Source organism: Engystomops pustulosus, chromosome 4, assembly GCF_040894005.1.
Source record: "Engystomops pustulosus chromosome 4, aEngPut4.maternal, whole genome shotgun sequence".
NCBI classification, from domain to species: Eukaryota; Metazoa; Chordata; class Amphibia; order Anura; family Leptodactylidae; genus Engystomops; species Engystomops pustulosus.
Window position 1 is genome coordinate 125,199,221 of NC_092414.1, and position 27,788 is coordinate 125,227,008.

The following is a 27,788-nucleotide window of genomic DNA, read 5'->3' on the forward strand; positions in this document are numbered from 1 at the left end:
GGGGCTTTTGGGCATTTTTGGTGATTTATTACTTTATTTTTTTATTGAATAATTTTTTTTTTTAATTTTCACTTTTTCCACCATGGGAAATGAACAAGCAATCATCTGATTGCTTGTTCATAATAATACCCTGCAATACTTATGTATTGCAGGGCATTATCAGTGTCAGCCTATGCACTTGCATAGGGTGGCACTCTGCCAGTAAGATGACGTCACAGACGCCATCTTACCGGCAGTTCCTGCAGGTAACACTGGGGTCCAGATCGGACCCCAGTGATACCGTAGCAATGATCGGTGCCCCCCGAAAATGATTCGGGGGGGGGGGGGGGCGATCGTGGGGGAAAGACACCCCAGATGCATGTTAGATGCCGCGGTCGCGATGACCGCGGCATTTAATGGGTTAATCACCCGCGATCAGAGACAACTCCGATCGCGGGTGTTACACTGGGGTGCCGGCTATCAGTCACAGCCGGCACCCCGTGTTTCCCGATGCCGGTTCGGCTCAAATCTTGAGCTGAACCGGCATCGGCTCAGCGTCCGATATATCGGACGCTGAGCGCTAAGTCACTGAGCTCAGCGTCCGATATATCGGACGCTGAGCGTTAAGAGGTTAAGTATGTTAGTGGCAAGCCGATCACTGTGGCAGCTACTGTCTATCTGATGTGTATATACTAATTGATGCGTATTTTAGATTAATCTTAGTAAAAGTTAAGTTTTATGAATGTTTTTTCACCTTGCGTAATATTTTGTCATTATACTTCTGGTGAGGTACTGGGTTGTTGCTTTAGGCTAGTACAAAACCCCGCCTTGTGACCTGCTGTCTAAGCCCTTTTGCAGATTTCTTACACTCCATTTTCAGGCTGGTTCTACACTTGCGAGTGTGATGCGATGAACTTGCATCACACTCGCAGCGCATGCTGCCCGTATCTCCCGGCCCGAACGCTGCAAACCGGAACTGAACTCAGCATATCAGTTCAGTTCCGGTTTGCAGCGTTCGGGCCGGGAGATACGGGCAGCATGCGCTGCGAGTGTGATGCAATTTCATCGCATCACACTCGCAATTGTGGAAAGGGCCTTAGTTTTCATTAAATTCTCCTAAAGAGAGCAACACTGGTGTAAATGGGCCAAAGGCTACCGACAAACATTTTACCAGTCTCCTGGTACGCTGTTTTCCGATTTTTGGACTCCCCTCATATGCTGAAGACAGTGGAAGGGGGCTACCCTGGCCACAAACACGTGCTGCATATTTTGCGGGTCAGGCAATCAGTTCAAAAAGAGAGTCGTAGAAACTACAGCCATGTGTGAGCCTATTGACATTCAAACAACGCTCCACCGTATGTGATTTACTGTTTGCTTTTAATGAGAGAAATAATTAAAGCAGTATACTTTTAGGAGTGAATGCGTGTGGATGGTTATAATATACACATGTAGGGTATAAAAAAAAAAAATCTAAGAAACAAATTAGGTTCAGTCCACTTAAAGGTCCAGGCAGGGATAAAGCCAAGTGCCTACACTAGAGAGATACCGACTGTAATGAAACCCAGTTACCACAACAGTTTCTAGTGCTTGTATCATGGGAAAAGTGTTGGATCTCACATTGAGCAGCTGCAAACAATTACATACGCATGTCATGAGAAACTGGTCGTTTCCCTTCCCTTTACATCTCTGCAAACACAGCATGATGTCCTCTTGTGACTAAGCATGGAGAAGGAGATAGAATACAGTATTGTACTGTTGTACTTTAGAACAAATTCACTTGCAGTGCATGTGTTGCCACAAAAAGGATATTTAAGTTACAACAAAAGCAGCAATAAAAATAATCTTTATTTATATAGCATCATCAAATTCCTTAGCACTTTACAAATCAAGGGAAGGTACAAAGATCATAAATAAACACAAAAAATTTAAAAATTATTGGTTCATTTACCACATTACTATGTTTCAATGTAACAAACGAGAACAATCTTCATGAATTCATAATTCGGTTTCCATGTATAATTCCCACCCCTATATATGTTAATTAACATATTGTTTTCCTAATTCTTCAATGTATGTGAAGTCTAACATACAATAAATTGGGTTGCATTCACTGCTGATATAGTTAATGGAAGACACTGGAGTGTGGATGCAGGGGAAGGGCATTCAACTGGTCTGCTTCCTGTCCTTACAAAGGTCAAGGGGTCATCCTCCAGTTGGGGCCGTCATGGTGGACTTACGGAAGCTGAATTAAGGACAGTGAGAATAATTCACATTTTTCCATTGCGTCCCCCATGATGCTCCCAACTGGAGATGTATCAACAAATTTTTAGAGAGGAACTACTGCCTGCAAGACCTTTCTTCCGAAAACACTAGTTTTTTTTTTTTCGACCCAGGAAGCCGCCATAGCTCTAGTTGAATGGAATGTTCAGAAACCCCACTGATGGGTGATGGGAGGGTGGGCCGGATGTCGTTAGATTCCTGGAGCTGCGGACATAGCCAGCTAACAGCCCCGAAAAGGCTAGGAAGGGGTCTTGGCACAGATTGAAGCCCGATCTGGTCAGGTAAAGAAATCAATCCCACTCCTGAATGTTAGCGACCCCCCCCCCCCCCCCCAAATGTCCCCAGGAGACGAGGAGAGACCTGATCTCTATTCCCTGCCCCTGGGACAGGAATATACTAGAGTGTGGATGCAGGGGTGGAACATTTAACTTCTCTGCTTCCTGTCCCTACAGAGGTCAAAGAGTCAGCCTCCAGTTAGGGCCGTCATGGGGGATATAATGGAAAAGTTAAATTTTAGTCTTATCTGTCCATAGGGTATGGACATTCTCCCAGAAGCTTTGAGGCTTGTCAACGTGTACTTTTGCAAATTCCAGTCTTGCTGATTTAATGATTCAGCAATGGTGTCCTTCTTGGTCATCTCCCACTATGTCCACTTTGACTCAAAAAACCACGGATTGTGAGATCTGAATTCTCGTAAAGGCCCTATCCCGGTCTATCAGCCAAATACCCAACGCCCAAAGCTTCAAACATGCTCAAAACCCATTTATTTAGGCAGGCCTATCACACTTGCTAATTGCATGCAACTTTATCTCTATTATTAGAGGATACTCCTCCCGTTTGTTATCCGGAAAATGCCAGGTACCAAACTACAGGCTTCTCTGCCGTCCCATTGACTTTGTATATAAGATGGCTGCTAATGGCTGACTCAAGCATCAGCATTTTTATTAAATTTTTTTCATGCCCTTATAAAAATGGCTGGATAATTATACAAGTGCTTGTACCTCCTGTGTCACCACGTTCTTCATAGGATGTACTTGTTATTACTCTGTAATGTCTTATTTTATTCGTATATCTTACCCAGAATCTCTAAAGTGCTACTGGGGGGTGGGGGGGGGGTGGGGGTGAGTGTGTGTGGGTGTGTGTGTGTTCTGGTTGGCGGCTGTTACAAGATCAATTGTTACAGGGATGCTTTTCTCCATATTCCCATTTGTCTTGGCTACAGAGGCCCACTTACAATTGAGCTAATTTTCTTACCAAGGTCCTCATCAAGAAAATATGCCTGAGTTTTCCATGGTGAAACTACTATATGTGCTAGATGAGCTTAGGTATTCATTCCATTTTTCCTACAGGAACCACATTTAAAAAGAATGAAAGGGGTTAAGACCCTTATCTGCTCTCTATTAGGCAATGCAACCCCAGTAACCCCAGCTGTACTCCTTCTAGGGTATAAACCAGCGAGGGTCAAAAATAAAGCTCATCGCTTGGTTCAGTTTATAGCTTTAGCAACTAGAATCCATATAGTGGCAAAATGGAAGTCACTGGACCTATCGTTCACAGCGGTTAAAGGGCACCTACCACCACGAATCTACCTATAAAGGTAGATCGGGTGGTAGGTGGATGTATGGGACGTGAGGATAGCCCTTTTTAGAGCTAATCCTCACGTCCCCGCTAGCCTAGCATAAACTTTATTGCCCTAATATGTTAATTTAATTAAGCGGCTACCGGGGCGTGGAGTAGCCGGACACGAGGCCACACGGCGCGGCTACTCCACGCCCCAGTAGCTGCTTTCCCCCGCCTACCCTGTGATCTTCGGCGCGCAGCTCCTGGCAGCTGCGCGCCCTCGTCCGAGAAGCCGGAGTTCTGCACATGCGCAGTAACTCCGGCCTCGTTCCCGAGATCTCGCATCTTGGCCGGAGTTACTGCGCATGCGCAGAACTCCGGCTTCTCGGACTGCTACTCCACGCCCCCGGACTGCTTTCCCCCGCCTACCCTGTGATCTTCGGCGCGCAGCTCCTGGCAGCTGCGCGCCGAAGATCACAGGGTAGGCGGGGGAAAGCAGCTACTGGGGCGTGGAGTAGCCACGCCGTGTAGCCTCGTGTCCGGCTACTCCACGCCCCGGTAGCCGCTTAATTAAATTAACATATTAGGGCAATAAAGTTTATGCTAGGCTAGCGGGGACGTGAGGATTAGCTCTAAAAAGGGCTATCCTCACGTCCCATACATCCACCTACCACCCGATCTACCTTTATAGGTAGATTCGTGGTGGTAGGTTCCCTTTAAGAACATAATCAATTTACTGAGGTTGTTTGAAAGGATAGAGCAACCAGGACAGACACCTTACACCTCTTGAAAGCATTTGGAACCCATGGATAATAATTCCCCCTGCGAGGGGTATGTGTTTTGCCATGACCTATTATAAGGCACCATTCAGTTTTCCTTCAATAAAATTTTGTTGCAACTAAAATAGAATGAAAGGGCCCATGCCCATCAAAGAAAACTCTCTAATTTCAATCTCCTAGTGATATTAACACAATAAAGATCATTTTTAACCCCTTATTTTATTTATTGTGGTTTTAGCTTCTATCACTCCCTAGGCATGTCAGTGTATCTACACTTTCATTGAGCTTCTGAACATTCACTAGTATCTGGACGAAGACAAAGAGAGATGAGACAGATCAGAGGTGAGAACCATGAGATGCATATAACACAATGACACCCTCTGCTCTCAGCCATAACGTACACTGCCAACTCTGCTGTGCTTCTCTCCCAAGAATAAAGACCTTATCTTGCCAGTAGCTTGTAGAGTCACACTGTTGCTTGTCAGCAGGAAGTCTGTGTGTGTGAGAGCTCATCTTGGAATGCTAAGGTAGGGGCCAATGCAGAGAGGAGCTCATTGCAGCGTCAGACATGAGAATCTGTCCTGCCCGACTATGGACATCTGATTTAAGGTTGGATCCTGGGGCAACCAGGACTGACAGAGATATACTCTTTTAATAAAGGTATCTTCTCTTTAAAATTTATAACAATTTTAATAATTTACAAGTATTTCTAGAACAGAAATGGATACATAAATGTAGAAAAGTTTCTTTACAAGGCATTGTATTCTACACACTTTGACGGATCTGTTGAAAAATGTTTCTGACAAACGGTCATCAACCTCTTCAATCCCTGAAAAAAAGAAAAAGACAAAAATGTACTATGCGGAAAGGATTCACTTTATTTTCTCCAAATGGCACAAAATGGCTTATAATATTTGACAGTACAAGTGGCTAAAAATAAAGCTGATTTTTTGCAGTCCGTCTGTCAACGCTTCACTATCTTTACCTTTTTCACTATCTTTACCTTTTAGCCAAAAGTAGAGAGGAATATAACGTTAAATGAATAAGGCCCCTTTCTGGGGCCTTCTAACCGGCCGTAAAGTTGCGGCTGAATATACATCCCCATAGACGCCTCTAGGGTGCCCAGCTGCGGGATGGGGAAGACACACTTATGTCATAGTACAGTACTGTCTCTGGTAAAAGTATAGAGCTCTATATTTCCCCGTTAAAATGGCCGGAAACCATGCCGGGGCGAGAATGTGAAAGTAGCCTTACAGTAATGCCACCATTACTCCAGGCCTAGTTTTCTTTTGGGATACTGCAACATTGTCACAACAGCTAGAAGTAGCAGTATCAACATGACAAGTTATTGAGATAAGAATTGGTGGTAAAGTTAGCAAATATGGAATCTTGCAATAGAAGGTTTTTACTAGTAAAGCGCCAAAACATTAAACCATGTTCAAACTGGTTTGGATGTTAATTTACACTCCCAGTCCAAATAAGGAAATGGAGAGACGGATTGATTACTGTAAGAAGCAGTTTCTTACCTGGATGTACTTCCTCTGTGTTTCATCATTCAGCACATGAGCAACATGTTTTGAGAAAATCTTTTCTCGTCCTGTACGAGCATGGATACCAACCATTGTGACACCAATTGGCCAAGGAGCATTACCAATTGCCATCTGAAGGTAAGCATCATTTGCCTGGTGGGAGAAAAAAAAACATTCCTTAAAAATAATCAGCACAAATGCAAGTAGGGTCCAAAAATGATTTTAAAAATGTAGAAATACAAAAAAGCTTTCTACTATTCCAAAAACAATACTTCTGAAAGCTGTAGACTAGTGCGGTTTTCCTACAAAACTTCCCATGGAACTTGTTTTTCTTGGAATCTCCTTATTACAATTACTACATAACCCCACCTGTTGTTGCTGTTGTTTCCAAAGTCCAGACGTCAGATAAGGTCTCACAGCTTACTTAACAACTTATACTGCAACCAACTAACACAGAGTAGTAGTAATATGAATTTAGTAAACTATCATCTGTAACCCAGAAGAAAGAGACGCTAAAGATGTTGGTTCCAAAGAAAATATTTGTCAACAGGCTTGTTTTTTTTCAGACATGGCTTGAAACTCAAAACTCATGCACTACAATTTATTAAATGCCCTTTAACTGTATGTTCAGATTTGCAGCAGAAATTTCAACAACTCACCCATTAAATGCTCCAGCCCCATAAAGACTGTAAAACAGATTTTCCTGCCACGAGTCTGCTGAATGGGACTATAGTCTTATAGTGACAATGTATCCGGCAAATTAATCAGGGACTAGAACATGGTTGGAAACTTTTTGCAATGTTATTCAAGCTGCCTCCTTGTTTGGAATTGAATGGTGGCACAATGCTTACCTTCACATATTCTCTTTGCAGCATGTATTTGATAATATCAGTAATTGACTCTTTGATGTCAGCGGGGAGGTTCTGGATTGATGGGAAAAAAAACCAAAAACACACAGCATCAGGAATAGTTCAAGACAACTTATGACTCAAGTTCTGTCATTGTAAAGGGGGCCATAAATCTTGGACTGTCAAACAACTATTACTAAAAAACAACTTGGCACCCCTATACACATGTTCTCCAACGATGCCATAGGATCTGCAGTTACGGGGCGGTGGGTATGAGGAAAGATGGCCAGTCCGACCCAAGGGATTCAGCTTATGTTCATCTGCGGGCCCAGGTGACAGAATTGACATTCGGTAGCAGAGCTCAGCAATGCGAAATCTAGAGAATATGCTGAAGAAGTAAAATGTGCACATTTACAAGCCACTAAATAAATTACTACTTGCCCACGCTTGTTTTACAAGAAATATCAATAGCTGACAGAAGCTATTTCACGGGGGAAAGTCCCTCATAGTTCTTCCTTTGTACAAAGCATTTCTTTATGAATCCCAATGCATTCAGAAACTGGAAACAATTGTGAACACAACCATCCCCAGACTAGATTATTACTGCAAGTATATGTAAAGGGACAATAAATCTACATACTATCTGTACTGTGAGGCTATAGTTACTCTTAATACTGCTCTGTGTTCTGATATCCATTTACAGTAAAAGAACAGATTAAAACTATAGCAGATAATATTGAAAAATGAAAAAAACAGATGCAGGGCCTTCAAATACAACCTATAAATCCTGCAGTATTGAGAAGGCAAAAAAAAAAAAATGATGACAATTGGTCCACCAAAAGGAAAGGGAAAATTTCTTCCCAGCCCTAAATATTGCAGTCAGAGCAACTCCCTGGATACACATCACATTAAGCAAATCTTTTGTTCCCATAACCTTAAAGGGGTTGGCCACTTTGCTTCATTTTTATTGTAAAGTGTGTGTGTAAGTTTGGGGGGACAGGATATTACATAATTTACCAACATACATCTATTAATAGTTCTGCTCTGCTTTCTTGATAAATAAAGTGAAGCCTCCTGTCTTTTACCTCCTCAGCCAGAGTTTCCTGACACATAAAATGGCCGCAGATGGAGGGTCATGTGATCTCTAACTGTCCAGGAAAAATGGGCAGTTAGAGATCACATGACCTGCACCAGGTAGAGACCTGCCATGCACCACATTTAGTGTAGGTTTTCCTGAATTCTTCGAAAAAGAGACATGTCCTTAGTAACTAGAGATCACGCCGGACAAAGAAAATAGCCCATGCACCAGAATATTCAATATCGTGATGCAGCAAACTAGACCAAATGATGGGAGGTGCAAAGTACAACTCTCCAGTCTTATACTGCACCAGAATTATCATCCAGCATCAGACACAGTGATAAATCTGGTGCAGCAGAGATCTGTCTAGTTCTACCCCGCACATTCATACATCTCCTATGCTGAGTATAAACAGTCAGTATGTTGTCCCTGGAACATCATACATAGCATACTGAGAAAAAAACTAATGTGTGAATAAGCCCTAATAATGACTCTCTGCTTTCTATTAGTAAGCAAATTATTAAACCAAATACACCAATTTTCCCCTAATCCCAGAAGTCTCATTTATGTACCAACCATTTATGTGATACAATATCAAATGCTTAGAAAAGTCCACCCACAGCTTCCCCCAAGTCCACTCAAGAACTTACCTCCTCATAGAAGCTGATCAGGTTAGTCTGATACTGAGTTATAAGGTTATTTGCATTGAGATTCTCAAGGAACCCCACAAGCAATGATAAGCTCACATGCCTGTAGTTTCCATAAAACTAGTTGTAGATTGCCACCACATTTGCCATGTGACTTGTCTTGTGGTATCCTCAAATATTAGAAATAAAGGTATGTCTATTACAGTACTTAAAGGACACCTGTCATCAGGTCACTGTAACTAATTCTGCCACCACTACCTGTTGGAGCAGTTATCTAGATTAAGGCTTGGATGGAATCTTTGTGATTTCATACATTAATGATTGTAAAATCATCTTTTCTTTATTATGCAAATGAGGCTGGGTACATGCAGAGAGAAAGTGATATCACCCCTGCCAGCACCAGGAGTCTCACATACAGGCTGTCACTCAAGCCCCGAGGGTCTGTCTGTGCCTCACACTCTTAAGCTGGACCGCTGAATATAATAATTGCTCATTGGGCCCATGTCAGGTAATTTGCATACAGCTTTAGGACCGATTGTTTGCATTTACAGGCATGTAGAGGATCAATGTAGGGATAGGGGCAATGCTTTCAAAGGGCATTTTATTATATTTTGTTTGTGGGCTAATTTGCCTGACGGGTTCAATCCTGCACTACCCAGGGAGTTGTCTGTGGCACTCACCTTCTTGCGCAGTTTTCTGAATAGTGGTTTTAAATAAGACTCAGTCTGCTTCTGTGTGGCGCTGGCCAGTTTACCCTGCACACTCCGCTTAACATAATCTTCACGTGCATTCAGATCTTTGGCCCAGACTCCTAGGAGAAACTAAGCAAAACAGAAAATATTTTTAGTCAACTAGCCATCTAGTGGACAACAAAGAAACTTCATCTGTGCAAAACAATGTAGGTCCGTCAGGTAGGTGAATATTTGGGGATTATTATAAAAACATACTTTTCAATACATTTACACTACCAGGTCTGCTGCACTCATTAACTCTTTGTTTTAAAGTTTGTACAGCAGCATGCCACAGGCAAGTAACATCACTATGATGTATGAGGATTGCCGTCAGGCCCGGCGCCAGCACCCGGCCGACCCGGGCAAGTGCCGGGGCCCTGGGGGGCCCACTTGGGCCCCTGGATCAATTGCACCAGTGTCTCTATAAAACACTGGTACCATTGATCACCATCCGGAACGATTACTTTTCTGCCTCTATGCTGCACTGGTTGGGAGCGCAGGATAGAGGCAGAATCTAAAACGCACCTGTCCTGGTTCCCACAAAGCGGCGCTCTGCATGGTATGCGACGGCTCAGAAGCCAGCGAACATGATGACGTCATCGGATCACATGTGCCGGCTTCAAGGCCGGCGCACGGGAGGCCCAGGACAAAGACAGAAGGCAGCTACAGGCGCTGCCCCGGGGCAACCAGGAGAGTTCTTTTTTCTTTCTCAGAGGGGGTCAGTGTGTATACAGGGGGAGGGGGTGGGGGTCATCGTGTCCCAAGGGGGGTCAGTATGTATACAGGGGAAGGGGGGGGCAGTGTGGCCACTGGAGGGTGGCCCACGAAATGGCCCACTAAAACCTGGAGCCGCCCTGATTGCTGTGCATGCTGAGGAAATTTTACAAGGAGGCAGCATAACTGAATGTACCAAACGAGAAGTACCACAACCTTAAAGAAAACCTTCAGGAAGACACCAACTGAGGTAGTCGTGATGGTCAATTACTTTCTGTCTACTGTGCACCACCAATTCCTTTACCTAAACTTTTTCCCATAACTAAACAATTTTATCTATGATTTATGCAAATGAACTTCAGAGGCTATTGAGGAGCTCTTCACTGCCAACAAGGGCCAGTAGTTACTAGGCATGGTCTGAATAACCATGATGTGGTCTAGCCTAACATAGTAAGGGAAAAAAAGATTAGGTAAAGGCAGTATAGGGCTTAGTACACAAACAGGTATCTACCATAAGGAATACCTCAGTTAGTGTATTCCTGACGGTAGGACCTTCTATAAAAAGTAGACAGTGTTAGGTAGCTGTCTTAAAGTTTTGGCTACACAAATCTACAAGTATGTTGTTAGCAGTAGCAGGACTGAAAAATAAAACAATATTTCTGGATTGTAACTGCAATTGGAGCACTGGTGAGTGAGAGCTCAATCACTGAACACAGCACTGCCCATCCCCTCTGCTAGGAGTCAGTGCTGTATCAGATTTCTGATACTACAGCAGTTACTGACCTGTGTTTAGTTTAGAGGTCTCACACACTAGTGCGCCACAATGCTCCAGTTCTGGAATATAAATTATATTTTCCACAGTTCTGCTGCTGCTAACACACACAAAAGGTATGGTTACACAGATCTCCCCTGTAATTGATGTGATAATGCCAGGGACACAACAGCCCAATAATTAAATACCTTATATACTGGAGTATAAGCCTAGTTTTTCAGCACAAAAAATGTGCTGAAAAACCCAAACTCGGCTTATACTCGAGTCAAAAAAATAAATAAATCAAAACTCGCCTTTCTGGCGGCACCCGTAGATCTTCTGTGCGATCCATCCGGTATTGTTGTGCTGCACGACGGGGAAGGGGGGGCTATATACACTGGGGCAGGGGCTGGCAGGCTATATACACTGGGGCAGGGGCTGGCAGGCTATATACACTGGGGCAGGGGCTGGCAGGCTATATACACTGGGGCAGGGGCTGGCAAGCTATATACACTGGGGCAGGGGCTGGCAAGCTATATACACTGGGGCAGGGGCTGGCAAGCTATATACACTGGGGCAGGGGCTGGCAAGCTATATACACTGGGGCAGGGGCTGGCAAGCTATATACACTGGGGCAGGGGCTGGCAAGCTATAAACACTGGGGCAGGGGCTGGCAAGCTATATACACTGGGGCAGGGGCTGGCAAGCTATATACACTGGGGCAGGGGCTGGCAAGCTATATACACTGGGGCAGGGGCTGCCTGGCTACATACTGGAGAGGCTGTGACCAATGCATTTCCCACCCTCGGCTTATACTCGAGTCAATAGGTTTTCCCAGTTTTTTTGTGGTAAAATTAGGGGCCTCGGCTAATACTGGGGTCGGCTTATACTTGAGTATATACGGTAATTAGAACATTTGGAATTAAAACAACTTGGAAAAGATGGAGATAAAAAGCATCTGCCTGTACATCTTAAGAAAAAAAAAAAAAACTTTAGGAACTCTACTATAAAATCAGAGTCCTGTAAATGTAGGCCATTCCAGCTTCTAAATACAGATCCAGTATATAAACCCCAAAGACTGATAGCTTCTCTATGACAACTCCCTGCACAAATTACCTTAAGGACTTTATTAATAACATCCATGTCTTTGTTGTCATCACCTTGTCCCAGACATTGTCCCAAAGCCTGTAATATGGAGAAAACACTTTAGTTAAAAAAAAATCCAAGTAACAGCAATATAGCAAATGTTTTTCAAGAAATAGTTTTTTTTCCTCTTAAAATGCCCCGGCTTAATAAGAAAATGAGTTCCAGCTGACATACAGACTGCCTGACATCACAGTGCAGTTACTACACTATTCATTTCAAGCACCTGTTCCAGCCACTCTGGATGTCATTCAAGTCCTACTTTCCAGATGTTTCTATGAAGTCTCCACAATACTTTGCTGCCGGTTTCTCCTCCAGTGCTATAAACCTTTTACCCCAAGGCAACTCTCTGTAGAGATGAGCTCAAAGATTTCCAGGAAGCTTAAATAGGTTTCTTCTCCATTGGGATCTGCTGTGATATGAGCAGAGACTTCCAAGCTGGTTCCGGTAACAGGTCCCATTATTTGGCACATTTGTAACCCCGCCGGTCAGATGTGTTTGCAGGTGACTAAGAATAGTTAAGTGACCTCTGCAACACATAGACAGAGAACGCCTTAGCTAGGACATCAAAGCTTGTAGAACCAAGATGTCCCATTGATGGAAATGGAATTGGCCCCAATCTCAGAGGGTCCCAGTATGGAATAAGAGTATTTAAACTTTGGCTAGTCCCTGTAAATAGAAGAGATGGCTATAGAGTTTAACCCTTTCGCTGCCAAGGTCTTCTGAAACACACCACCCTTTAAATTGCCATTCAAATAGGCTAGCGCTTAGGTCAAGGTAAAATAGAAAGTGGTAATCATTTTGAGATTTATAATGGAATTGTAGCCATTAACAGCAAATAAAATTTATCCAAAAAAGTACTTGAAGTTGAATAAAAGCTGTTCTTTCCATTCCAAGAACTAGGTGATAAAACCCAATAAAGGTTAATGTGTTCTGAGCTGCATTCTGGCAGCTGGTTTCCCCATACATGGTCAATTTCTCTTTCATGTATTCGCCTGTAGAGGCACATTTAGCTTTTTTTTAGGAATTTTCAGGGTCAAACTTTTTTTTACCAAGGTAGAAAAACAACCCTTAAAGCGAATTGGTTATCACAATTAAATCTAATGACAGGTTCCTGCAGCAATTTTACCACTGATGCCCAAGCTGACTGGTAAAAAAATAAAAAATAAATAATTTGTGACTCTTACATTAACAGTTTAAAAAAAGGTTCATGGACATGAATCCGAGGTACTCAATATTTTTTAAGGTGGGATGGGGAAGGCAAATGAAAGACAGAAATTCAAGCAATGGCATTTTAGTTTTTAAAAATCAGGTTTTAGATAAGTATTGTAACTAAACTTATTTTAATAATTAATATCTACTCACGACTCCCACAATTTATAGCTAATGGAGCCATAGAAAATCTCAGAATTCGCTAATTGCTAAAATCTCTGTGTAGACTTTAGCTGACTGTAGACAAAAAGGCTATATTTATGTCCCTCACGACATGGACCACGGCAGCTTTCAATTTATTTCGAATGCTACCACCATAAACAAAATCCTAGTATTGCACTGGTTAAGTAAATTCATATCACCAATTTTGCAAAACGAATAATACCCATTTACAGTATAGTGCAACCTAAAAGGGGCTTTCCCACAAATTCCACAAGAATCCTCAGGATGGGCATAACTTGCTGATCGGTGGGGGTCTCAGTGTATAGGGCCTCTAGCCAACACTGTGGCTAGAGGTAGGAAAGACCCCTCCTAACACACTACCCGGTTTGGGGACAAGATACACACCTCAAGTTCCTCTATTGTGGTGTTTTCCTCATGTACTTTTAGGTCATTCTGCGTATCATCTTCTGCTTGTTCTTGGCCAGCCACCAGCTCATTCAGATACTGCTGGTCAATCTTATCTAAAGCAGCCTTCAGGTCATTTCTTAATCCCTGGAAATAAAATGTGAATTGTCTTGTATACTGTGCCATGATAATTTTATTGACTGCAGTTTCATAAAATATTTCAAAAGTGTCAAAAAGTTGGACAATCATTAATCATAAAATGTTGTGGTTTAAAGACTGTGAAGCAGATGTATTAATGCGGAGTAGAACTTTGCATCTCCTATTAGTTGGTCCAGTTTGCTGCACCACAATATTGAATTGACTTTTACAAAGGACAAAACACTTTTTGTCGGAGTGGGAAAACAGCCTAAAAATGATCTAAAACCTTCTGTAAATGTGGCGCATGGCATTTCAAGGTACAAATTACTCCAGTTAATAAATCTCCTCCACTCTGTTCAACTTTGCACCTTTTTTTAACTGGCCTTATTTACGCCAGAAAAATGCCCTAAAATTCTGGTGCATTTACATCATTTTTGGTGCACACCCTTTTTATGAGACAATGCTTTTTTTGTCACAATGGTGGCAAGAATTTTAAAAAGTTCTGATAAAAGTAAGTGTTGCACTGTAATATATAGTGTTCTGTAAATGTAAAATTGTAAAAATTTTTTCATTTAAAGGGAACCTACCACCACGAATCTAGTAGGTGGATCAATAGGACATGAGGATAGCCCTTTTAAGGGCTAATCCTCACGTCCCCGCACTTTTTTGATACGTTTTATTAGGCAGATATGTAAATTTTCTTATGCGGCTACTGGGGCGTGGAGGAGCCGCAGCTGAAGTTACACGGGGCGGCTACTCCACGCCCCAGTAGCCTCTTCTCTCCTACTACAGAAAATCTTCATTGTGCAGCTCCTCGTAGCTGCGCGCCCTCGTCCAACGAACCTGCCGTCTGTGGGGGTTCTGTTTCTGTGATCAGTAATTTCAGCACATCAGGTTGTTATCCCCTATCCACCAGACAAAGTTGGCACAAACTAAATTTACAGGAATGATGGCAAAAAGAAATGATTTTTTTTCTACTCCACTTGAGCAAAAAGTTTTAGGGCCGATGAGCCAGATTCCCTACTGGATCAACTGTAACAAACCATGGACTTATATATTAGGTGTATGCTAGACTGGGGTAAGGAGCAAGAATGGCATGAAAAATGTGGGACTTGACAAATGCTTGCCAATGTGTTAACACAGCCTTAAATGGGTTTACAACTCACTCAATATTTTAAGACAAAGCCAATTTGGAGACAAGCAACCACATAAAACAAAGATGTAATTTGAGCATAGCAGAGTATAGGTATTTTACACAAAGTACCTTATTGACTTCTGGAGCCAGAATTTCTATCTTTCGTAAGCGCTGAAATGAGTCATAATCTGTTTCCCCAAATAGTCTGATGGGTTCACCTCTCTCTCTTAGTCTTCGTATTACCTACAAAATAAAGCAGATACAGTAAGATGTTAATGTTTGTCACAAATTTGTCAGAGCGGTTGACCCATGGAAGGAAAATGTAAAGTTTTAGAGCATCTGTGCACAACATACAAGCTGCATACATCATCAATAATAGAAATGCTCTTTGGAACTGGGCCTGTATAAAAGGGGAGTACATATGACATGTAGTCATCCAGCTTGTAAGTGTCTGTTGGGTTTCCACAGTTTCTACTGAAAACGACATGCAACTATTTATGTAGATATGCTTAAAAAAAAAAAAAAAGCCAAGTGTGCAAGTCAATCGGCAAGTTTAAGGGGAACTTTAGAACTGCTGTGTTCTACACTGACAGTATACATTACATCAAATTCTCTGTCTAAAAGTTTACAGGAAACGCCAGGTACAGCTCTCCTCCAACGAGCACTACAAATGCAAGGTCTGAAAAACTGAAATATCTGCTACTAAAATTATATATACATCATATTATGCCAAGATGTTCTATAAAATGTGTTTTTCCCATTAAGGTAGGGTATGACATCATTCTGCAAAAAATTACATATGGCCAGTTTAATATTATAAAACAATGTGATTTCTCCATGATCAGTGGGCTGTTAATAAGTGATATAGTATGGTTTTTGTCAGGGATAAAAAATGGATAAAAGACAATTTGTAACATGATGAACAAAAAAAATTATGGTATTATTATTTTGGGATCCAAACACTTTGTAATGACAGAGGTGAAAAATCTGTGAACGCGACATAACGTTTATTCAAAATGATGGGCACAGGAATTTAGTAACCTTTACTAATGATGAAGTGTAGATCTGAAATCCTTACGTTATACCATAATTATGAGGACAATAAATAAAACTTTTACAGCATTGGCAGAAAAAGTGATAATACGATGCCAAGTCCAAATTAAACTCACTCTGTAGAATTGTAAACCTAGAAAAGTATAATTAGATTCTACTCAAATTGTTCTGTAAATCCTGAAATGGTGTTCGGTGACAATGTAAACATTAAAAAGCTCAGCATTCACTTGATTTAATGGTAGAAAAAAAAATGTAAATGTGGTCATCAATTTAATTTTAGACAATCTTACAAGCTTTTACAAGTTAACAAACGCCCTTGAAATTACACAGGTCATATATAGTTTTTACAGCAGTGATGGATCCTTAAGTCCAAGGGAACGCTGCAGCTTATTACAAGTGAAGATTATGCAGGGCTGACAAAGTAATCACACTATTATTGTTGGAAAGCTTTACCAGCTCCATAGAAGAACCTCATCAATGTATATGAAGAATTTAGGACGCACATGCCAGGCTTAATCCTCTGGCAATACTGTGGATTTGAAAACCCAGTTACTTTCAAAATGGTAAATGGATCAAATATCAGAGATCCTTTTTTCAGGAGTGATCACACAGATTCAAAGATGGGTAAATTCACGTTCATTACAGCCCCCCCCCCCCCCCATATAGTGTCATTTTGCTTGTTTTGAAATATCTAGATTGCATAAAGCACAACAAAAAACGTATATAAAAAGGGCAATCCTAAAGATACAACATACTAAATACTTAGTATACAGGCATGTCAGGAGCAGAGGTCGCACTAACATTTTTCCAGAAGGGTAATAATACTCCTCTCACAATTTTTGAGGAGTATTTTTAACCGAGGAGGAGTACAAAATTTTTACTAATAAATTTATAACTCCCAGGCGTATATATAGTGTTAAGAGATGTCTATTAATACAAGGAAAAAGTAACAGCTCCTGTTTTCTGTGCTTAAAAGGGTTTTCCCACAAATTCAAGTTAGGTCCTATCCACGGGATAGGGTCTAATTTGAATTCTCAGGAAAACCCCTTTAGGGCGCATTCACACATTTTTTATGCGTTTTTGACGTATCCAAAGCCTTCACGTGCTGAAGTAACATTGCGTTTTAGCATATGCAATAGAAACGCAATGTTACTTCAACATGTGATCAAGGTTGAAGCCTTTGTAATCCGTAAAAAACGCAACGCATCGTGTGAATGCGCCCTCAAATAGCAAGTATCTATTAAACGAGTGGTGCACAACATTTTTGTGGTGTGTTCACACATGGTGTTTTCAAACACATCAGAACAGCTGAGAAGAGATTTGCCCAATTACATTGCTGTCAACACTGTGTTAACAAAACGCATGCATCAACGCAATTTTATTGCGTTTTGTAAATGAAATGTTGACACCAATGTAATTAGGCAAATCTCTTCTCAGCGGTTGTGATGCGTTTGAAAATGTATGTAATAACCTCACCCTTAGGCTACATTCACACTACCATATGGGGGACGTATGTACGTCCTCAATAGATACGGCTCCGTACACGGGAAAATGACATGTCTTTCCCAGTGTTACGGCCCGTACCCAATGCATTTTAATGGAGAGGGGTGGGGAGACCCCCTCCTCCTCTCCATGGCACCGAACGCATGCCTGCCCGGCTGCGGCCTAGTGGGCATATGTTTGTGTGAATGCAGCCTTATTGTCTACAGAGCGGATTATGGCTGATGGCATGCTGCTGAAATTTTATTTAATTTATTTTTTGTGGTTTGGGAACAACTCTTTTTTTTGTTTTTTTATTTTTTGTTTACAGAGGCACATTTAGGGAGGAACACATAATATATGTGTGCCTTGCTTTACTCAAATATATATCACAGATAACAGTGATCTAATGGTAAGAGCCATTTGGATCACTACCATCAGTGATCTGCATACAGCGACATGCAGAGAGGGTGCATACAGCGACATGCAGAGAGGGTGCATACAGCACCTTCCCTGCATGCCTCTCACTGTATACAGGGGATGCTGTGACTGATAATAATCAGCCCCTTGTAAAAGTACACGATCGGGCTGTCACATAGACAGCACAATCCTGTTACTGGCTGTGTGCACGATCGCACACAGACCATGAGCAACAGATATCCCGGCATGCCCCTCGCTCTGTTCCCCCCCGGCATACCCCTCGCTCGGCTCCCCCCCGGCATACCCCTCGCTCGGCTCCCCCCCGGCATACCCCTCGCTCGGCTCCCCCCCGGCATACCCCTCGCTCGGCTCCCCCCCGGCATACCCCTCGCTCGGCTCCCCCCCGGCATACCCCTCGCTCGGCTCCCCCCCGGCATACCCCTCGCTCGGCTCCCCCCCGGCATACCCCTCGCTCGGCTCCCCCCCGGCATACCCCTCGCTCGGCTCCTCCCCGGCATACCCCTCGCTCGGCTCCTCCCCGGCATACCCCTCGCTCGGCTCCTCCCCGGCATACCCCTCGCTCGGCTCCTCCCCGGCATACCCCTCGCTCGGCTCCTCCCCGGCATACCCCTCGCTCGGCTCCTCCCCGGCATACCCCTCGCTCGGCTCCTCCATCTCTCACCCATCTCTCAGCGCCCCGTGGGAGAGGCTCGGACTGTAAGCAGAAAGTCCCTCCCTGTCCTGCCTCCAGCCACTCAGCACTGCGATCCTGCAGAGAATATCTTGCAGGATCGCAGCCGGCGCAGTCACCGCTTGGAAGCGGCCGCTCACAGGAAAATCACCAAGCGTATTAACACGCTTGGTGATTTTTTGGGGGGAGTAAATCAGCCTCTAAACGCGTCTATGAAGCGTGTAGAGGCGTTATCGCGACCTCTGGTCAGGAGAGATAAAATGTCCTCTCATAATAAACATCAAATTAATAAAAACCATCACAAAAAAGTGCATGTAGAACTCCTGAACTGCCTAATACTAGTCAGGGAATCAGAGCAACCTAGGCACTAACCAAGGCACTAACGTAAAGCTCACCTCCTGCCGAGACAGGGTCATGGGCAATTTCTCTTCTGCCAGTTCCAAGTCTAATACAGGGTTGTTTGATGTTGAAGGTGTTTCTTCCTCCTCTCCATTTTGAACCTGATTGTTAAAATAACAAAACAAAATGGGTTAATCTAAGTGGTCCTAGGATAAATAGGCTTATTCATGTTCTGAAAAATTATGGTCCAAGGTTAACACCTTGTATATTAAGTCACCACTTGGATGTTAAATGCATATATGGCAAGATAGAGATCCTCATAGTAAACTTAAATTGTTATTAGTCTTGGTAAAATATATCAGCTATCCTGTGGTGTACAGAGCATTTCCCTTCACACATGCAATGAGTGGAAAGTATGCATCGGAAGAGAAAGTCAAGCTCTATTGTGTGCACATCATCCAATACTAACATTTCTATTTTTTCCAGAAAAAAAAACAAAACACCCCTTCCAGCAACAAAAATAAAAATACCGGCATTTAAACTTATTGGCAAGGAGATCTCTGATATGTTTATTAAAACCTAATTTATCATATTGTGCAGAGTACAACAGGTTAAAACAAGGGGGTGGAACTCAGCTTTCATTTTATAAACAGAATTGGTAAAATCAAAGCTGAGCTCAGACTGGTTGCCAGGTGCAACTAGAACAGTTCTCCCCAACTCTGCATGATACTTTTACAGAGTAGTGAGACAGGGAGGGACAGACCAGGCACTGCTCACCCTTGTTCACTGGACTGATGATGTGTTGCAGGCAAACTTGGTAGAGGAGACATGACTGATGAAGCAACTGGACAACACAAGGCAGAGGATGCAGGAAACAGTATACCTGTCTCCAATGGATACATGCCAGGATGTTACATTGTGGCGTGGAACAGAGAAATCGGACATTTCCAGCATCACCAAAATATTGCAAATTTAAATGAATTTTTATAGCTTTCGTCCACTTCAATGCTACAGTACTTGTATGCTCCTTTACAGACTACCATCAGCTGGAACAGCCTTGGCTACATTCACACTAACGTGTGCCCGCTGTGTCTTAGCACATGTCCTATCTTTTCCCGTACCATTTGGGGCGCTTATTGCCGGGAAGCTTGCGATTGTATGTACGTCCCCCAACGGTTACATAAAAAAAAATATATATATTTTTTTTTTTTAACTCAAAATGGTCATGTCCATCTACTTAAATCCTGATAGTGATTATTTCAAACTAAATGAAAAAACATATATAAAAAACCCAAAACAAACAACATTAAAAGCACAACAATATACAAGCGAAATTTGCTAATCTAGCAATTATGTCAACAGAAATGGGTCCATACACATAAGATTCTTTACGGGTTAACAATAAATGAACAATGGAATAAGGAGAATATCATGTATCATTCCACTTAACCACTCTATACAATTGCTGTTATTTCCACTGTGCTTTGCCAAGTGTACATTCATCAGGTCTGAAGACAAACTGTAGTAGTGAACACTGGATCCTGCAACCATTTTCATAAAGGGACACTTAGATTAGATAAAGTCCCCAATGTGATCCATTATGCTATTCTATGTCAGTTTGTCACCTGCTGCTTTTCTATATGTCATACTGGAATTGTTGTAGGATGTTTCCAATGCCTTAATGGAAATCTACCATCATAAACCAGGAACACTTACTCATAGATCTATGCCCTGTGACTGTGGTAAACTTCTGGATCTATGACTAAGTGTCACAGGTTTATCGTGCTTGTAACTGATGGTAAATTTTACTTAAAGCGCAACTGTAAAGCGATAGTGATTTTACCAAATTATTATGCGATTCCTCCTTTGAAAACAAACAGAACAATGCCTACTTTGTGCTGCTCATCCTTTTTTCCCCAAAGTTATGGCATTTTCGGTTCTGAAAGTGCTTGAAAAAACTCTTTCACCAGAGGTGAAGTGGGCGGAGACTAATATCTGTCAGTCTATGCCCTCAGGCTGAGGCCAGTTAACTTGCCCACAGATCCCATGATGCCTTGTGTTCTCTCTCAAAGCAATTTAGCATTATATCCATTCAGTTTCCCACAGGTAAATCCAGTGAACATTGCACAGAGCACATACAGGATGTATATGGTGACAGCCTGGCAGCTTCCATCACATGGAGGAGCAGGGAACACGCAATAAGTGGAAGAAATCACAAGTACATGAAGTCTATGCCTGTGCTGTGTGAGCACTAAGGGTTAATAGCTTATCTGGACAGAGCCAATACTGACAAGAGACAGACAGAAAGTTCTGTACTGGGATGGAGGGACGAATCCAGCTTAGCAGAGAGTTCAGTCTAATAACTGCCTCCCTTGTAAGCAGGGAGCAGCAGCTCCTCCCCTCCCATAAAACCAACCAAGAGACATAGTGTAAACAAAGTAGGGATTCATAGGACTTATCAGCACATGGAGAGGAGGCAGCCATTGCAGCACTTAGGTAATCTGAGGGAGGTGGGGAATAGCATTGACCTGGGTTCAAGTCCCAGGGTCAACATCTGTAACGAGTTTGTATGTTCTTTCGGTGTTTGCGTGGGTTTCCTCCAAGTCCTCTGGTTTCCTCCCACACACCAAAACATACTGGCAGGTTGATTAGATTGTGAGCACCATGGGGACAGGGACTGTGTAGCGCTACGTAATCTGTGTCCACTATATAAAAAAAGGAATTTTTACTACTGAATATAGGTAACAAAGATAATAGGCAAAGTTGTTTTACATCTAAGAGCTATTGATTTTTGGAAAAAAAAATAAAATAAAACCTTTACAGTTACTCTTTAAGTTTATGGAAAGTGATCTGTCACCCGCTACATTCACCAGATCTACCTGTATGAAGGACAGTATCACAATGGTTGACACTACCGCCTCAAATTTCTAGCTTAGGCTCCATTAATACCCCGAAGCCAGAGATGAGATTATTTCTGTCTAGTCATGAAATGCTGTGCTGAAGCATCATGGGATTGGAAGAAAAGGGGAGGAAGAGAAAGCAAGGAAAATCTAAGCATTAAGATGGAAATAGTTTGCACAGCGAAAAGCGTAATATAAAACTAGTAAGTTGCTGTAGGGTCTGTACTGAATAATTACAAGTGGATATAATGACATGCTGTGGAAGACAATAATATTTTTGGACATTCCTTATTTAATAAAGATTCAAAAAAAAAAAAAAATCAATACATTTTTTGATTTATATAATTTTGACAGATGGTGAGAAATATAATTTTCTAACAAACTTTACAGGTGAAGTTTTTACTTAATCCAGTGTCCCAGTTAATACTGCGGGATGCATCAAGACATCACATGCTCTGCGTCAAAGCCAAAGAAGGGCAAACTACTAACAGCTTTCATTTTCTAAATGGTTTTCTTCCAAGACCAGGACAATAAACCATTTGGAAAACATACCTGTAAGTAAAGCATGCATTCCCATATCCTACCTTTTGTGTTGGCTTCTCATTTAAAGGCTAACAGTTGTGACAGATTGGACAAAGAGAAATTCATATTAAAAAGTGACATGACAGCAGACAGAGAATGGGTTTTTAAAAACCAAAGAACATTTTGTACCTTGTATCCGCATCTTTCAAAATAAGCCTCTCTTTCTTTTTCAGCAAGTTCACTGCGCTTAAAATACTTCTTATTTTCCTGAAATAAATAATAAAATATTTTAGGGCTTAAAAAAAGATAAAGATAGAGAGTAAAGTTGTGGTAGGCGATTGAGAAGATGAACCCTCATTCATCTGTTTGACTGCAGAGGGGTTTATTTACAACCTAAAAGGGTGATGTCACACATGGCGTTTTTGGACCGTTTTTAAGCATGAATTTTCAGTTAGTTTAACCCCTTAAGGACGCAGCCATTTTGTAGCTTAAGGCTCAGCCCGATTTTTTGGATTCTGACCTGCGTCGCTTTATATGGTTATAACTTTTGAACACTGTTACTTATCAAAGCGATTCTGAGACTGTTTTTTCCCCACATGTTGTACTTCATTTTAGTGGTAAATTTTGGCAGATAAGTTTTGCGTTTATTTACAAAAAAAAAGAAAATATGATAAATTTTTTGAAAAATTTGCCATTTTCGAAATTCTAAATCATTGCGTTTTCAGGCAGATAGATGTACCACCTAAATAAGTTGCTGAATAACATTTCCCATTTGTCTACTTTACATTTTCATCATTTCTGAAATGTCTGGATAATTTATTTTGATGTCGCGCGGCTTACAAATAGAATATCGCTTTTCCGGATTTTCAGAATTGACTATTTTGGGGATAAATACAGTTTTGAATGAAATTTTACATATTTAGCATCAAAACCCCCTATATAATCTACCCATTTTCAAATCTGCACCCCTCAAGCTATCAGAAACCGCTTTTACGAAGATTGTTAACCCCTTGAGATCTTCATAGTAATTGAATCAAAATGGAGGTGAAATTTAGAATGGTCATATTGTTCCCTTATACGTTCATTTAGCACTAAAATTTACACATTTCCAAAATATAAAAAGAGAAAACCCACCATACAATTTGTTCTGCAATTTCTCCGGAGTACAAAGACCCCCCACATGTGGCTGTGACTTGTTTTATGGGCACACGGCGAGGCGCAGAAGGGAAGGAGGGCGCTGCAGCTGCCAGGATTTTAGTTTCCTCATTGGCCCCCTTTGAAGGCTATAAAATTTTCGCTTTTTCGTTATTGGGGCCATGTGATGGCATTTTTTTTTGCGGGGTGAGATGCTTTTTCCATTGTTACCATTTTGGGGTTGGTATCACCTATTGTTGAAAATTTAGGAACTTTTTTTGAGGGCAGGAGTAGAAAAGCATCAATTCTGTACTGGATTTTTTACTTTTTTTTTTTTGGTGTTCACCGTATAGACTAATAATCATGTTATCTTTATTCTATGGGTTGATACGATTACGGGGATACCAGACATGAATATATTTTCTTACGTTTTACTAAATTTGTCAAACAAAACCCTAATTTTGGGAAAAATCTATCATTTATGCATTGCCGTTTTCCAAGTGGCATAACATTGTTACTTTTTTGGCTACGGAGCTGGTTGATGGCTTGTTTTTTGTGGGACATGTTGTACTTTGCACCAGTATCATGTCTGAGTACATATGGTTTTTTGATCGCATTTTATAGCATTTTTTGTGGGATTGAAAAGGTAAAAATCATAATTTTTGGAGGGTTTATAACAGTTTTTTTTTACGGCGTTTATCGTGGGGGTTCAATAATGATTTACTTTTATTCTACGGGTTGTTACGGACGCGGTGATACTATATATGTGGGGTTTGTGTTATGATTTAGACTTTTTTTTTTAGTTATATGTCTCTTTATATGTTTTGGGGGTTTGGGGCATTTTTAGTGATTTAAGACTTTATTTTTTTATTGAATAACTTTTTTTTTTTACTTTTTCACTTTTATACCATGGGACATGAACAAGCAATCATTTGATTGCTTCTTCATGATAATATTCTGCAATACTGATGTATTGCAGAGTATTATCAGTGTCAGCCTATACACTTGCATAGGCTGGCACTGTGCCAGTAAGATGACGTCACAGACGCCATCTTACCGGCAATTCTTGCAAGTAACTCTGGGGTCCAGATCGGACCCCAGAGTTGCTATAGCAACGATCGGCGCCCCCCGAAAACGGTTCGTGGGGGCCGATCATGGGGGAAAGACCCCCCAGATACATGTTAGATGCCGCGGTCGCGCTGAAGGGGTTAAAAAAAATGGTCAAAAACGGATGCGTCTTCAAAAATGGATGCGTTTTCAAACAGACTGTAAACACATACTTAAAAACGGACTAAGAACGCCATGTGTGGCACCACCCAAAGAGAGCATATTGCTTAACTTTGAATGAGCTGGTCAATTTTTGCAGTTCAGTTAAGCTCTTAAACCCTTACCGCCATGTGACATAGTATTACATCACATGCAAGGTGTGGGTGCATGGAGAGGGCTCACGAGCTGAGCAAAGACTTACCGGCTATGGGGAGGGCTCAGTCCGTGAGCACTCACCATAGCCGGTAAGTCTTTGCTGCACCGATCGTCGCTCCCCGTGACGTCATCGTTTTAACCCCTTCATTATGATGTGGTATCAAGGGGGGGGGGGGGGGGGGACACTGTAAACAGCTATAATTGTTGAGCAATGAGACCTAGGAAAACAATGATGTCCTATTAAAGAGGAGAATAGCCCTTTAATATCATATCTGGATTGTGTTTCTAGGAGACCCAGAACAAGAGATATCCACTGTTAAGGTTACAGTCGGGAAAGGGAGGTGTACATTAAAATCACACTTCTTATTTGATTTATGATATAATGGAGAGGTGTACTTAAAAATAACATTTCTGACAGCAGTTCTAACATATCTGCAATTCTGTACAATATCCTGGTACAATATTAAAGTGCCACGGCTAAGATACAGTCGTTTGGAACGTGCCACTGCCATGTGACCTCTGTATACATACTATCTGCACAGGGTACGGGCAATTAGGATGTATATAGCTATATGGTAATCGTGAAAGAGTTAGAGGACTTCTGGTCCTCAGCTATTTTTATACACACAGGATATATTATCAGTATCAGGGCCCTGGATATAAGGAGAGGCTGCAGCATGCTGTATATGTGCGTGCAGCCTGGCATATTCCCCGGTAGCCATAATCAGCTGAGGCCTCACCCCGACCAGCTCCTTCTCCTCCAGCTGCTTCCTCTTACGCGCTATCTCCGCCTTCAGGATGTCCATTCTGCCCCGAGCCCGGTTCACACAGCGGAGACCTGCCTCGCCATCGGCCGTGCGCTTCCTGTTTACAGCGGAAGAGGCTGCACTGCTCCGGGGATGTGGAGAGCTTCTGGGTCCTAATGCTGCCCGGGTACTCTGCGCTACACATGTTGTGTACATGAGTGCGGTGTAGTGGGGCTGATAAAAATGGCATCCGCCGGGCACGATGGACGGGGTTATAGAGGTCTTGTCGCTTTTGTCACAGCTGATATTGAGCGCTTAAAGGAAACCTACCACTTCTGAAGGTAGGTATGAGATGCAAACACCGGGCACCAGCTCAGGGTGAGCTGGTGCCGGTGCTTAGTCTCGTTAGTGTTAAAACCGCGGTATCGCGGTTTTAACACTTTTTAAACTTTCTAGCAGGAACTGCTTCGGCGCTTCGTGCGCACGATCGTGCGCGCGCCTACATTGGAAATGCCGCAGGCGTTGCGCGCGCACGGTCGCGCGCAGCGCCGAAGCAGTTTCTACTATAAAGTTTAAAAAGTGTTAAAACCGCGATACCGCGGTTTTAACACTAACGAGACTAAGCACCGGCACCAGCTCACCCTGAGCTGGTGCCCGGTGTTTGCATCTCATACCTACCTTCAGAAGTGGTAGGTTTCCTTTAAGTCTACCTGCACACCACGGGCGTTTTATACAGGGCGTAAATACTCCGTATGTGTGCAGCATGCATTCAGTATACCTCCGGCTTTCATATCACAGACAAAGGGACAAAATATACCTGACACAATTTTTTGTTGCCCCATGCCATTCGCTCCATTCCTAAGTCCACCCTCGTATAGTATAACCCAGTGATTTTCAACCTTTTTTGAGCCGTGGCACACTTTTTATACTTAGAAAATCCTGGGGCACACCACCAACCAAAATGGCACAAAATGATTATACATATAGTTAATAATATAGATTCTAATAAAAAAGGATAACCCCCTCATATATTCAATCCCATGTAACCTCATAAATACAGTCCCACATATATGAGCACATGATTATCAGCATCATATACTGTGGTGATGTGCACTGTACAGCGTCACAGTATATGGTGCTGATTATTATGTGGCTCATATACTGCAATATAAAGGGGTACAATGAAAAGTTCTATGGCCGTGTTCATATGAGCTGGTACTTGTAGTACTCCAGCCTCATGACTATAGTATTTCTCATTTTACATTTCTCATTGTTATATGCAGTATACTGCTGGAGTACTAAATGTACAAGCTCATATGCTGAGTATTCTGCCAACAGTTCATATACTCAGGCAAAAGCTCATATAGTCAGCATTATTGGCGGGCATTACCTTGGCAGTGGGCAAATGCGAGAGTCTCTCCGTTCTCAGGATGATGCGCCGGCCTCGGTGATGTCATTTTGTCGCGCGAGATTCAAAGCTTGCGCATGTGTTATTGTACACGTCTCCTACATTGTAAGAAGCCGTGACTGCGCATCGCTGCGCATTGCCGGGAAACAAAACACAGGGGGCACCATAGTTTGGGGAACTTTCCCCGCGGCACACTGGTTGAAAATCACTGGTATAACTTACCCCTGAGGGTGATGCCACAAGTGGTGTTTTTGGTCCGTTTTAAAGCATGTATTTTCAGTATGTTTAAAAAAAAAAACACATGCGTTTTTGTATGTTTAACATGTGTTTGGCTGCTCTGAACCTGTTTATCTTAATTTCTAGAAGTGTAGGCAGCCGTGGAACAGATTAAAACCAGCCAAACACATGGTAAACATTCAAAAACGCATGTGTTTTTAAACAGACTGAAAACGCATGCTTTAAAACTGTCCAAAAACATGACTTGTGGCCGTCATCTCCCCCTCTGATTGTGCCCTCCAAGCAGCTCTCCCCCTTATTTTGAACCCGCCCATGGCAGCGCAGCCTCCAGCAGCTCCCCCCTGAT

General features: G+C 42.2%; 1 protein-coding gene across 2 annotated transcripts; it reads right to left on the bottom strand.

Annotated features, from left to right (window-relative positions):
• Positions 1–4,520: 4,520 nt before the first annotated feature.
• Positions 4,521–26,148, bottom strand: PRPF18 (pre-mRNA processing factor 18). 2 transcript variants are annotated; one of them, XM_072147322.1, is made up of 11 exons: positions 25,792–26,148; positions 22,685–22,762; positions 22,558–22,584; positions 19,130–19,234; positions 15,221–15,334; positions 13,819–13,965; positions 12,013–12,081; positions 9,381–9,521; positions 6,979–7,050; positions 6,125–6,280; positions 4,521–5,427 (listed from the first exon to the last, which is right to left on the bottom strand). In XM_072147322.1, the coding sequence occupies exons 1-11, from the start codon at positions 26,011–26,013 to the stop codon at positions 5,347–5,349; spliced, it is 1,212 nt and encodes a 403-aa protein (XP_072003423.1). In that variant the 5' UTR covers positions 26,014–26,148; the 3' UTR covers positions 4,521–5,346. The 2 variants fall into 2 exon arrangements, with proteins under 2 accessions (XP_072003423.1, XP_072003424.1); XM_072147323.1 differs by lacking the exon at positions 22,558–22,584 and having other exon boundaries at positions 4,522–5,427; positions 25,792–26,140.
• Positions 26,149–27,788: the final 1,640 nt, after the last annotated feature.

Excerpts from the sequence above, each read along its gene's own strand:
- PRPF18 (XM_072147322.1), bottom strand. The coding sequence starts at position 26,013 with ATGTACACAACATGTGTAGCGCAGAGTACCCGGGCAGCATTAGGACCC. Across the intron at positions 22,763-25,791 it reads AGGAGAAGGAGCTGGTCGGG|GAAAATAAGAAGTATTTTAA; the intron begins GTGAGGCCTCAG and ends TATTTATTTCAG. Across the intron at positions 6,281-6,978 it reads TGCAAAGAGAATATGTGAAG|GCAAATGATGCTTACCTTCA; the intron begins GTAAGCATTGTG and ends TTCTCCCACCAG.